This window comes from Amblyomma mixtum, chromosome 1 (assembly GCF_055824585.1).
Source record: "Amblyomma mixtum isolate Tamu chromosome 1, ASM5582458v1, whole genome shotgun sequence".
NCBI lineage: Eukaryota > Metazoa > Arthropoda > Arachnida > Ixodida > Ixodidae > Amblyomma > Amblyomma mixtum.
This window is the reverse complement of record NC_143012.1, coordinates 268,125,456-268,137,853: the sequence shown is the minus strand read 5'-3', so window position 1 is coordinate 268,137,853 and position 12,398 is coordinate 268,125,456. Positions and strand designations below refer to the sequence as shown.

General features: G+C 46.0%; 1 protein-coding gene across 3 annotated transcripts in view; it reads left to right on the top strand.

Annotated features, from left to right (window-relative positions):
* p (WD40 repeat domain-containing protein pink) overlaps nt 1-12,398 on the top strand; it is a 37,227-nt gene that overhangs the window by 19,767 nt on the left and 5,062 nt on the right. For 2 of the 3 annotated variants that reach the window (XM_089565892.1, XM_089565891.1), the window contains 7 exons: nt 1,777-1,941; nt 2,476-2,589; nt 3,528-3,635; nt 3,729-3,841; nt 4,676-4,964; nt 7,224-7,365; nt 10,416-10,548. In XM_089565892.1, the coding sequence (XP_089422018.1) occupies nt 1,777-1,941; nt 2,476-2,589; nt 3,528-3,635; nt 3,729-3,841; nt 4,676-4,964; nt 7,224-7,365; nt 10,416-10,548 (1,064 nt within the window). Of the gene's footprint in view, nt 1-1,776; nt 1,942-2,475; nt 2,590-3,527; nt 3,636-3,728; nt 3,842-4,675; nt 4,965-7,223; nt 7,366-8,664; nt 10,210-10,415; nt 10,549-12,398 lie in introns of those variants that run through there. The other variant, XM_089565893.1, reaches the window with a different exon arrangement.

The window sequence follows — 12,398 nt, the reverse complement described above, 5'->3', positions numbered from 1 at the left end:
CATCTGCTAGCAGTCCTGGTTAGATTAGCTCGTAGAGCGACTGTTTCGAATAGGCAGTGGTCCCAGGTTTGATCATTGGGCCAGGACAAAGTGTTCTTCAACTCGAAAGTTTCTGTGAAATCTATCTCATTTACTCAACATAATTTGCACCCTCACGTAATTTGCGCATTCCTAATTTATTACCTGGTTTTATATAAAAAAACAAAAAACTTTTCCTTGCATATTTTATGCTCCCTGGTGTGCCACTCCACCATCATGCATGCGGGTATGCGCAAGGCAGGTTTGGAAAGATTGGCGGGGCCGCCTTGCGCACACCTGCATGCGGCTGCAAAAGGTGTGAGCGGCAAGGGGATGAATTGCACGCCATTTACCTGGCCTGCTCGCTTTGGCAGTCGCTTTTCAGGACGAACAGTTGGGAGCTAACTTCCAGTAACATCCGGCACGGGCCAAAATCCGAAACTAGCGAACTGTTTGCTGTTCGGTTTGCTGCTAGTCAGCTGAGCAACACGCGAGGTTGCCGTTTTATCACATTTTTTCCGTTTGCCTCTGACTGCTGGCTTTGTAACTGTATCATTGCGCATTTATTGCTTTGAGCTGCGAATGCATTTGCATAACACGAAGAACTGTGTACATAACGTGGAGACTTGGAGTCGGTTTTTTGTTTGACCAACAAGGGGCATCAATTCGCAGGTCAACATGTAGGCGGCAGTATACGCTATACATTGCACGTGATGACCTTTGCATAGTTTTTTAGGAAGTCTTTGCAAAATCTTCGCATAATTTGTGCAACCCCATTTTGGAGCTCTAACTTAAAGAAATGTGCACATTACGCGAGTAAATACGTTGTATCGTTTTTCTTTGTAGCCATAGGGCCGTGCTTGGGTAGATGGTAATGAGTAATTACTTTTTTTTATTTCAAATCTAGTCCACCTTGGAGGGATTCCGCTGGGAATAATTGGACCAATTCAGTGTTTAAAGGGCAACTGCAGCACTTTTTTAGAATTTCACGATATTCAAGGATTCAAATCTATATAGGCTTTAGGTAAAACATGCCAAGTGTTTTTGCACTAGCATTTAAAATAGTGACGTAATCGACGAATGAATTTTGCGCTTCTCCGCAATGCACCAGAGGAGTGCAGAGAAACTCAGCGTGACATCACGAAAGGTATGATTTCAAATTACCGCTGTCTTCAGCCACACCCTGCCCTGACTCGTTAGACGCTGCCAAACAACTCTCGGCAGGGTTTGCCTTCGGTAGTGTTGGTTTTTCTCCTTCAAAGCAAGCGTTTGTGCTTTGGAAATGTACCGATACCTTCGATGACGTCATCATGCGCCCCCCACTTGGTGTTGTGCACTGCGGAGAAGCTTGAAGGCCGTCCGGATTTTAATAGGCGATTACTTCACTATTTCAAGTCCTAGCCCAAAAATACTTCGCATGCTTTACCTGCAAGTTTCACACATTCAACCCTCTTAAGCTCGTTAAATTCTAAAACCTATGCAGTTTCCCTTTAAATGATATCATTTCCTTAGTTTCCATTTCTTTTAGTCTTCATGAAATGGCATTTGAGGTAAAGGAGGAAACAGTTGCTAGTGTTTTCTCATATAACCCATCTGGAAGAATGCTTCATCAAGCATTGTTAAAATTATTCTCTTCATTTTTTCGATAAGTGACTTTAGAAGTCCCGCCGCACTCCTTTAAGCCCGTCTGTATACTTAGCACGGACACAACCCCTGTGGTGCTGCAAGTACTCTGAGCTTCGTGGCATTCTGTTGCAGACTGCACGAAGTAGCTCAGGAGAAAGGGGAGGACATCTTTCCCAAGAAAGCCAGCTGTCTTTCAGCGAGAGACATCCTCTACTTCACCCAGCTGTGCAAGGTGGACCCGTCCCTTTTCCTCAGAGCCATGCAGGGCGCCCTCAACTGCTTCGCTCTGCCTCAGATGTGAGCACCTGGCTGTCAGCCATGTTTTGGAGCAGGCTCCTACTCTCTGTTCAACTTTCCACACACACACAAAAAAAAAAAAAAAACACAAACACTGGCCTTGCTCATTAAAAGTAGATACTAGCATGAAATGGTTGCTGTAGGTACCCTGCAAATGCCTAGCAATAGCTTCAATAGCCAGTGCAATAGGCTGCTGTAGATGGTTTTTTTTATGACCTTGATTACCTTGGGGACTAACGTTTGTGTCTCCCCATGAATTTAGCTTTAATATTTCTGAATTCGCTTTTCAGGAACTAAATAATGTCTGTAAGCATTTCATGCAGGAAGAGGAAAAAGCTGTTTTGAAACTGTGTAATATCAGAGATGAAACAGAAAAGGCGTCCATTATTTGTGGTTATTTATGGCTCACCACCATGCAGGCCTGTGGCCTCATCATAATGGATTCAGAAATCTTCTATTGCTCCTTGATGTTTGTCATTGTTTTTTTTTTTGTTTGTTTTTTGTTTCTGGCAATAGAGTGAAATTTCTTTTCAGGATGTCGTCATTTCGCAAGTACCTTGAGAATGAGGAAGTTCGGTGGGAGTGGGTGACGCAGTGCTTGCAGTCTGTAAATAGCGACAGCCTCAAGTGTTCCTGCGGGGCTCCAAGGTGAGAGGTCATTGCCAGTCGGTCTCTTCACTGAGGATAGGTCACTGAGGAATGAAGTGCTTTTCCTTTCGGCATCTGAATTTGTGCACAACATTTTGATGCTTGGCAAAACAGATACTAGTGTTATGGCATAATCATCTGTAGCTACTGCTTCTGGTCTTTTGCTAAAATGGGAATACATTCAAAAGTCGTGACAGCCTTGCTGACTGCTTCCTGTGGCTGTTAGGCACTGACAATTATTGTCATTTACATCTACCTGCTGCTGTTAACCAGGTGGAAGGTGTAGCTAATGTGTTATATTGCTAATTGGAACTGGTTTGCAAATCTTCTGGATAGTTCAGTGGTTTTGCCCGCCACGGTGGTTCAGTGGTTATGGCGCTCGGCTGCTGACGCGAAAGACGCGGGTTCGATCCCGGCCGCGGCGGTCGAATTTCGATGGAGGCGAAATTCCAGAGGCCTGTGTACTGTGCGATGTCAGTGCACGTTGAAGAATCCCAGGTGGTCGAAATTTCCAGAGCCCTTCACTACGGCACGCCCCTCAGCCGGAGTCGCTTCGGGACGTTAAGCCTCCATAAACCTAAACCTAGTTCAATGGATTTCGGTTAGTAAGTAGCTCTTTGCTTCCGTTGCAGGTTTGTGGTTTTCATGGTTGAGCGTAAAAGGGTGTTGAGCCGGTGATAATTTGAACCCATCTGAGGCTGGATGGATGGGATTTAAAGGAAGCCTGATAGCAAGCTTACACCATTTTCTTTTGTGTGTGTGTTTTGAAGCATTTTGTTGTGTAATAACATACGTAGAGGTTTCAGCGGTGTACCCATGGTAAAGAAAGCACAAAGAATGTGACATTATGCAGTTTCTTATTTAACATAGATTGCTTGTAGCTTCAGCTACTCTCATTGAAGACACTTCATACCATGTTTTTTTTTTCTCTCTTTCAGATATGGCTCACACAAGATGAATTGGCCCATGTATGAGCACCTGAAGGCAGTGTTGTGCAACAAAGACTGGATCTCGCAGCGAAGCTTGGAGCTTTGTCAGACATATGCGTAAGCAAAGTGCACAGTCGACAGCTCTTCTCCTACTTGTAGCTTCAACTCTTGCTACAAATGTGACTGGCTTCTTGTTTTTTTTTGGCCTAGGTTTTGGCCTGGCTACCTGTGTGCCCTAAAGCACATGGGCTTCCGGACGGAGCACCTTGTCAACGTGATACAGTTGGGAGACGCTGAGCTGCTGATGCCTGACAATTTTCTGGGTGTGTCTGCACTGCCTTTGCTCCCTTTATTAGTTATTTTTGGCATCATACCTCGGAGTGGTGCGGGCTTTTCTGTAGTGTTCATGTTGATGCAGTACCAGTCTGTAGTTAGAGCATACTGGGAGAAAGGTAGGGGCAGCTCTGTCTTTTTTTATTGTTTAATTTAATTGAGGTAGGATGGAAAATATTGAAGCTTATGAAATGTGTATGGACTTAGATGGCAACTTCTCATTACCCTGTCTGTTCATAAGGTCATCATGTGGACATGATGAATTCAAAGGCAATAGAAGTAGCATTCTCTGCCTTATAAAGCATTGAAGCAATGCAGAAGACAGGACACAGAAAAAGGACCGACAGAGCAGCTGCCAGACTTGTTTAGCATTTGTAATGTCTGCTTTTCTTCTGTATGCCATTTTTTTTAGACTGGTGCATTGTTCCATGTGTTGAACTCCGAACTTTCCCAGTTTAGTACTTTAACTCTCTTTAACTGTCTTAAATTAAACTTTAACTGTCTCTGCTTCCATTGTTTTATAATAACTATTACAGCCTGAAAATTTTGGGGTCAGAAAGCCCGCTTTTCATGGCTGAAACTGACCTTCTGCATTGTGTTGCCACTTGAATGCTGAATTTTTTCTTTGTTCTGTTTTCTTGTTTTTTGTCTTGCACAAGAATTGAAGACCGTATTCCGAGCCTTTCCATTCCAGCCATCGAGGAATCGTTATCTTTTCTTTTGAAGCTAGTCATATTACCATAAGAACTGCGGTGTATTTGAGATTATTGCTATCTTTCAGCACCAGCTCACTCTTTTTCTGAAATCCCTGCGGTGACGTTCAGGGTTCGTGCCGGAATCGCCGCAAGAGTGGAAGCTGGCGATGGAGCTGGTGGGGAGACACCGGCCTGAGCGGGTTGTCGTGGTCATGTGCCTCTCCTGTGGCAAGCCCCACAAGTGCAGGGAGAACCAGACGCCCCTGACCGTGCAGAGCATAGCACAGCGCATGCTGGCCTCGCTGGGCTTCGAGCAGGCGGCCGCGATCCTGCACGAGCTGAACCTGCCCCGCAACTCCCTGGGCCAGGGCTTCTACCTCGCCAGCGTTCTCCTCACTCTCATTGAGCAGCAGCAGGCGTGAGCTGGCTCTTTCTTTCTTTTGTATGAAGGCACTACTTCACGAGGTTCTGTGAAGCCTGACCTTGAGGGTGACCTTGACCAAGCCATGAATAAATAAATATTACCATAACTTGGATTCGAATGATACTTAGGAGAGCAGAAAGTTGGGCTAGTTGGTTGATATGCATACTGAAAAAAATTGCGGAGAAACACAAGGATTAAGCCGAGACAAACACAAGGATGAGCGCTTAGTTTGTCTCGGCTTAGTCCTCGTGTTTCTGCTCAACTTTTTAAAGTATGGATTCGAATCCACGGTGGCACGAACAGATCAGCTTCACTGGCTACTGCACGAGAGCACTGTGTTATCGCTGCAGCCGATCACGCCTCATGTTAAAGTGCAACACACTCTCGCGCTTGTTTTGCACGTTGTCGTCTGCTTCTTCAACTAATACCAGTATCGAACTAATATTACTTTCTCACCCTGTGCATTGCACATCGTCGTCTTTGTCAGCTAATACCACTATCGAACTAATATCGTCAGAGGTGCCGACGGCCCAGCAAAGCAAAACCATGAGCCAACCAGGCTAAACACGTGCTTTCGCACATCTACTCGGTTTAACTTTCTTTTTTTGTGATATTTGTAACACACGGCCCACATTTTGTAATTACTCTTTTTCCCGGTTCATTGTCTTGCCTTTCTATCATTGGTAAATGCAACACTGGTCGTGTGGTGACTGAAAATAGTGCTGTTCTCCAAGTCTCCCTAAAAATGGTTGCACGCACTCCCCACTTTTATGCGACCTCTCTGTCATTGGCTGGCTGAGCTCAAGCCAAAAATTGTCGTGGTGAGTCTGGCAGCCTGCTTCGAGCAGTCCTAAACCACCCAAGAAAAACGAAACCAAGCCGTTTTGGCAGCTAGCGAAAGTGCACAGGTGGAGGTTGGAGCAATCCGAGAAAAATGAGCGCCTCTGTCTTCCTGTGCGCTGCACCATCCAACGTGGAGAATCGAAGAGGGCCAGTGTAAGCTGTGGTCTATGCACCAGTTTTTGTCAAATGAATTCAGTGTGTTCAATACAAAAAGGAATTGCGTTTATTTTCTCTCTCTCTCTGTACAAGTGTGGAAAGTACACTGAACATCGAACAGTGCCATAATTAGATACTATATGTTGGAGATTAACCCTGGAATGAGCCACTTAGGAGATGTGATGACCTGAATATTAGCATTTTAGTTTTAGCGTTCAACTGTGTGCCAACTACCATGCATGAACATCATTCTGGTGTGAAAATAATTTTGTGCTCAGTGTTGCTGGGTCCACGCTGACTTCTGTGTTTCTGTTCTTGATGGTCACTACTCACGAATATACTCTGAAAGAACATCGAGGGCGAATTGAAGTTGGCCTACATCAGTAGATTACCTCATTTTAATGTGAAAGTGGCTTCTTTCCCTGAATATGAAAAATTTGGCTGGCTAGAAAAGGTAAAAAAAAAAAAAACAATGAAATGAAAGTACTGCTCCCGCCAGCCATTTTCACTAACAAACTGGGGCACCGTCACATTTCTTTTGTGCAGATCACTGAAACTGGGCTACACCACTATGCACATCAAATAGTGATCATGGAGTCCATTTTAGCCTTGATGTTGTGAGTGTGATGGAAGGAAAAAAATTTGTTATATTTAAACTTGACTTGCTCAGTAATAGGTTGGTTGGTTTATGGGGTTTAACGTCCCAAAGCGACTAAGGCTATGAGAGACGCCGTAGTGGAGGGCTCCGGAAATTTCGACCACCTGGGGTTCTTTAACGTGCACTGACATCGCACAGTACACGGGCCTCTAGAATTTTTCCTCCAAAGAAATTCAACCACCGCGGCCGGGATCGAACCCACGTCAGTAATAATTCTCAGTAATAATTATTACACCTTTTGCTACCAAACAAAGATCGAAGTAGCTAGAAAGAGCCGTACACTGGCATGTTGCTGAGAATAAAAATCAAATGGTGTTGTCTTTGCTGTCCCAACTTGGTTCGAGAGGGTTTTTTTTTTTCTCTTTGTTCTGTTAGGAAATCTCATGCTGCTTTATGGCAATAATTATTTGGTGTGCAATTTAAGCTGTAGTTTGCCATGCCCATTCGTAACTGCTGTGTATATTTTGTGAGCTGAACAAAAAAAAATTCTGAAGAAAGGAAGATAACAACTCGATTACTACCTGTTCACCTTGCTTGCCCCCGGCCACTGTTTTTCTGGCTGTAGCTTGGAGAGCACGCGTGTGCGTTATGTGCAGGGCCCTGAGCCACCGCATGTTGTCTCGCCTGGAAAGCTACGTCTGGTCTCGGAGGCCCGTCACACTGCCGCCTCAGGTGGCTGACGTCCTTGACAGGGAGAAGCAGGGCCTGGCTGGCCACGATGACTTGACCGACGTGCAGGTGAGCGTACATTGTTGGGCCATGGTTTGCATGCACATGAAGTGTTTTCGTATCCCCCAAACGTTAAAGGGTCAGTCTACTGAATTTTATCGACCATATTTTCTTTGCGGCAACCGATAGCTCTTTACTCAAATTACCGTTTAGCCAGCTGTGGTGCCAAGGAGTGCGGTAGAACATTTTAAAATAGAATTTATTAATGTGGGAACACATCTGTATGAGATGGTAGTCTCATCTGGCAACCATCTGGATTTCCGCCGCGCGGCGACAAACATGGCGGCGCCCGTCGAAGCCGGACCTCTCGCTTCGGACTGAATTCTCGTTGTTGCTGCCTTTTTCAGTGCGCTTACTGGCCATAAATGGGGCGCCTGTCTTTCGCTTCGTCTCATCCCGCCTATAAGAAAACATATAAGAGATAAATGTGCTTTATTTTAATAATTAGAGTGACGATTCTGCTGCTCCTAGGCTTAAGTGGAGAGTCGGTTTGTTTACAGCAATGGTTCCCATCCTGACGACCAGATGGCGCCACTATAGGCTGATTTTATTTTTGGGTCTCTGCTAGCATACGCTGAACTAAAAGTGGGAATGTGCCTGCGTTTTGCGTACGTGTAACTGTAAATATTCATGTGATTTACAGAAAAAGCGAGCGGTACGCCTTCTACAGTTTACTAGAACAAAACGTGCGTTTCTCTGACATTGGGGCATACAAATAGTACATAGTATATTCACTTATGCTTCTACAAAAAAAGACTACCACTTTCTTGAACAAAATGAACGTTTGGGGTCGCCACCATGCTTTTTTACGCGACTTTTAACGCCGAAATAAAATATAAATTCCTCCCTAAACCGGGCGCAGACCCCTCGTTATTGATGTTATAGGGTGCCAACTACCAGAATATGCCATTATTTATACACTCATCTCGGTGAGTAGACTGACCCTTTAAAGCCTAATGTTCTGCCCTCTCCGCAGAAAAGTTTCTGAGACTGTGCTGGTGTCTTGTGTTTCTGAAGGGCCTAGCATTCAAAATACGAAGAGCAAAAATCTGTGGAACCTTTATCTAAAAAGCCACCATTTTTTTTTAAACCAAGGATATTGCTATATTTCTCGGGAATTTTAGTGCACAATAATATAGCAGGTCTGTCATCCCTCATTCCCCTGTATCCGTTAGATCACATGCCATTGTACAGAAAATACCTCATATCCAACAGTCTTGGAGGCACGGATAGCAAAAGAGGGTGTATCACGAAGCTACATGTTTCCTACATTGACCACATTTGACATGGGCACTTGCATTATATCAGGGTGCTCCTCTTCTGTTCCACAGTCACCAGTGTCACCAGCAGTGGTCTCAAGGCTAATGGTGAATTTTACTGGTGCACCGAGAGAAGCCTGCCTGCTGTTATTGTGGAGAGCACACACCCTCGATCTGCATTTGAAACACTTATGTTCTGGTCAGATCTAGTGGGGGCTGCTCACGTGTTGGTGGGGCCTTTGTTAAATGAGAGCCCGGGGGAGTTTGCTTCTGTGCTACGCCATGTGGCTCGTTTAAAGGGACCATGCAAAGAATTAAAAGCCGCTTGTAAATGTTAGAAGTGATGCTCAGAAGCATTGACACCAAGTATGAGTCTTCTGAACTTAGCCGACAATTTATTATGAATTTTTAAAAATCACGTTTTTTAAAATTCGCGGGCCGTTTGGTGTCTTCGTAGGGAGCCATTTTGGAACCAAAATCGGGAAAACAGACGTCACTAGTCCCATGACGTCGGCAGGCCACCACACGCTGTCATTCGCTCGAGCCGCGGCAGCTACGACGTCACGGGCACACTTCCGGTAGCGGTGAAAATCGTCTGCTCGAGCCGCCGCGCGCCCCCCTCGGGCAAGCGCGATCCAGGGCATTGCCTTCGCGCATATGTTTTCAATTTACCTCTCCCGCCTCTTTCTGTCGCGAGTTCGGGAGCCAAGAAAGCGCAGAGACCGGAGAGACGCTGCCGACGCACGCTGCTCCTCGGGAGTGGGACAACCGGAAGTCGTAAACCGAACGTCAGCGAATGACGTATTCATGCGCGGTGCCCAGTCCCAGAGCTGTTTTCTTTATTTTTTTATGGTGCCCCGCGCGTACGAGTTGAGGGGGGAGAGGAGGAGCGTGATTTTTAATCGTCTATAACTTCGTTGTTATTGATGCTAGCTCAAAAATTCTTGCGCTGGGGTGACGAGTGATGGATTGCCTATCTTTACGTAATCTCAATAAATTTATTTCATAGTCCCTTTAATGCATCCCCACCATTCCAAATTTCTTGAAGGTAAGAGGAGTCCTTGAACTGCCCCTCTTCAAAGCTTAGGACTTCCACAGATGCTACAAAAGCTTCGCTGTGCGTGGCATCCCATGCACTCGCCTATGTGCGTTGTCTCGATCAGGCCTGCTTCATTGGGCTTATACAACAAACGGAAGCCAGGGATGATGCTTGGAACACGGGCATACTTCCATGCCACCGGCTGGCTCAGTTTACCTGTGTACAGTGGTTCAAAGCTGTATCTCTGACTGCAACAAGTGGAGAAACATTTCCTGATGGAATGATGGAATTATATGCTGTGGACTGGAAGCAACAGGCACGAGAGGCAGAAACAGTGGGGGTGAGAGGCGCCCAGTGTAGCTAATTTATAGCTAAGTCAGCAGATGCTGAAAGTGGAGTAAAACTTTGTTCCTAATCATGCCACAGTGTTTTAAAAATCAAAAATCAGGCTTGCCAAATGATCAAAATAAAATGTAATCAGCTTTAAAAATGCTTGGAATTTTTTATTCATTGGCACCGGTGGTATTTTTTTATTCATTGGCACCAGGTGTTTGCCTTCTTTCTTTCAGCTGAGAGGAAACGTCACTTACAAGCTGGATCCTTACTTGAGGAAGGCATTTGCAGACATTTTATTATGCTAGGTTTTTTTATTTGTACATTATAAGATGTGTTGCCTCTCCTTTTCACAGCTGGTGATGTTCCTAAACAGTTTTTGCCCTTGCAATGTTCAGCTGTAGTGAGACGTTGTCTTCAAACTGCAGCTGCAAGGATCGTACGTGGAGGAGCCCGAGAGCCATTGGGGCGGCAACATTCCTCTTCTCTCTGACTGTGTTCTCTGTGGGCTGCCCTTGGGAACTACTGTTGGTGCACATTCTGTGGTCATGTGCCACTGTGGTGAGCATAGTCTCTTTTTGTTGTTCTTGTTGGGATTGCATTGCTTGCACCGCCATCCTGCATCCTGTGTTCACTTCTTTTCAACTCGCTTTTCATTTGTTAGGGAACACAGATCACCGTGTGTTCCCCGTAATGGGACGGCCCGTACTTTGTGATGGATTAGTGCAGGCATATTGAACTATTCAAAGAGATAATGCAGTGAGCATCTGGATTACAGGACGTTAGGTTGCGCATGTCGCCCTGCACGCAATGGCCACTGGTGACCACCCATTGTAAAGCAGGATGTCAGAGCACTTTATTGGCAGCCTTCACATCATGCCTAGTCATTCTAAATTGGAATTAAGCCGGAGACGTACGTGCATCATGGTGCAGAACTGGCTGCAGCAACATTCTGGTCGACAGTTTTAGAACAGCACTCTAGCATGAAATGCGCAGTCTTTGTTGCTAGGTGGTTCTCATGTGACATGCTTTCTCACTCACTTCACTTCCGAAGGCATTTCGAGAATCAATTGCACCTTCATTTTAATGTGAGACTATTGTGTGGATGGTAAACTGGCAGCAAGACTGTTTCAAATCGCGTTCTACTGCACCTTTGATGTGAAGCATGCTCAGGCATAGTGACGACAATGAGCAAGGGGTGTGCTACCAGTCAACTGCTGTGCAGTGTGGCGTCATATACCGTATTTACTCGCGTAATAGGCGCACTCGCATAATAGGCGCACCCCTAGTTAGGGCGCGAAAAATCAGATTTTTTTATTTCCGCGCATAATAGGCGCACCCCGAACTTGGCACTGTGATCAATACTGTATTTACACGATTGCAAGACGACGCCTCGCCACCCCTCGCTTCCCAATCTTTATTTTAACAAAGTTTTTGCTGAACTGACTACTGGTCCACACTTAGTGCTGCTGCCGTCGCAGCTGCTGCGGACCCACAGCACGTACAACGACATCGCGTAGAACAGCCGCACACAGTTTTCAGGGATGCTCACTTTAAACGTCTGTTTGGAAAGCTTCATTTCCAGCCGGAAACGTTCCCGACTTAGGCCCGCGAAAACCTCGGCGCTTGGAGTCGCGTACGAAAATTTAGGGACGCCTCAGTCACAACTGCCGCACTTCTCGGCCAAGTCGTATTTTCCGACCTGCCGCACGCTTGCCGCGTTCGAGAGCAAACTCCCAGCCGTGTAGCTGTTAAGGTGCTTGCCCGTCGAGCTAAAACATCAACGCTCCGCGGCAAAGCCATAAACCACGATAACTATCGCGCTACCGCAAATCCCGGCACTTGACAGCAACAACAACAACAAAAAAAAAACGAGCTGGAGATGCTGATGGCGATATAGATAGCGAAAGCTCGCGGCGGAGGAAAACGATGATGATGATGAGCTTGGCCTTGGGCGCCCTCCGGGGGCGGCGTCTGGAAGCTCCTGTGCGCGTGTGTGGCCTCCGCGATCAAGCGCCCGTTGCGCGCAGCCGGAGCCGATCGCGGAGGCCTTGGCGCGTGCATTCCGAAAGTTTCGGTGCGGCCCTTACACGGACTTTTTTTTTAACATTTTCTTCGCGAAAACGGGGTGCGGCCCGTACACGAGTGCGTTTACGCGGTGTGTTCAATTCTGCGAGTCGAAAAATTTCCGGAAATTTTACCCCGCGTAATAGGCGCACCCCGAACTTTGAGCCGGATTTTCTGGAAAAAAAGTGCGCCTATTATGCGAGTAAATACGGTATGTAGCACATTGCTGTAGGAAGCACATTACTAGTGTGGATGCATTCTATGCTTGGTTTTATGCAGTGAGGGAGTGTGACGTTATTCCTGTCTGGTGAAAATGGTAGCACATGGATATGAACTATGCAGCA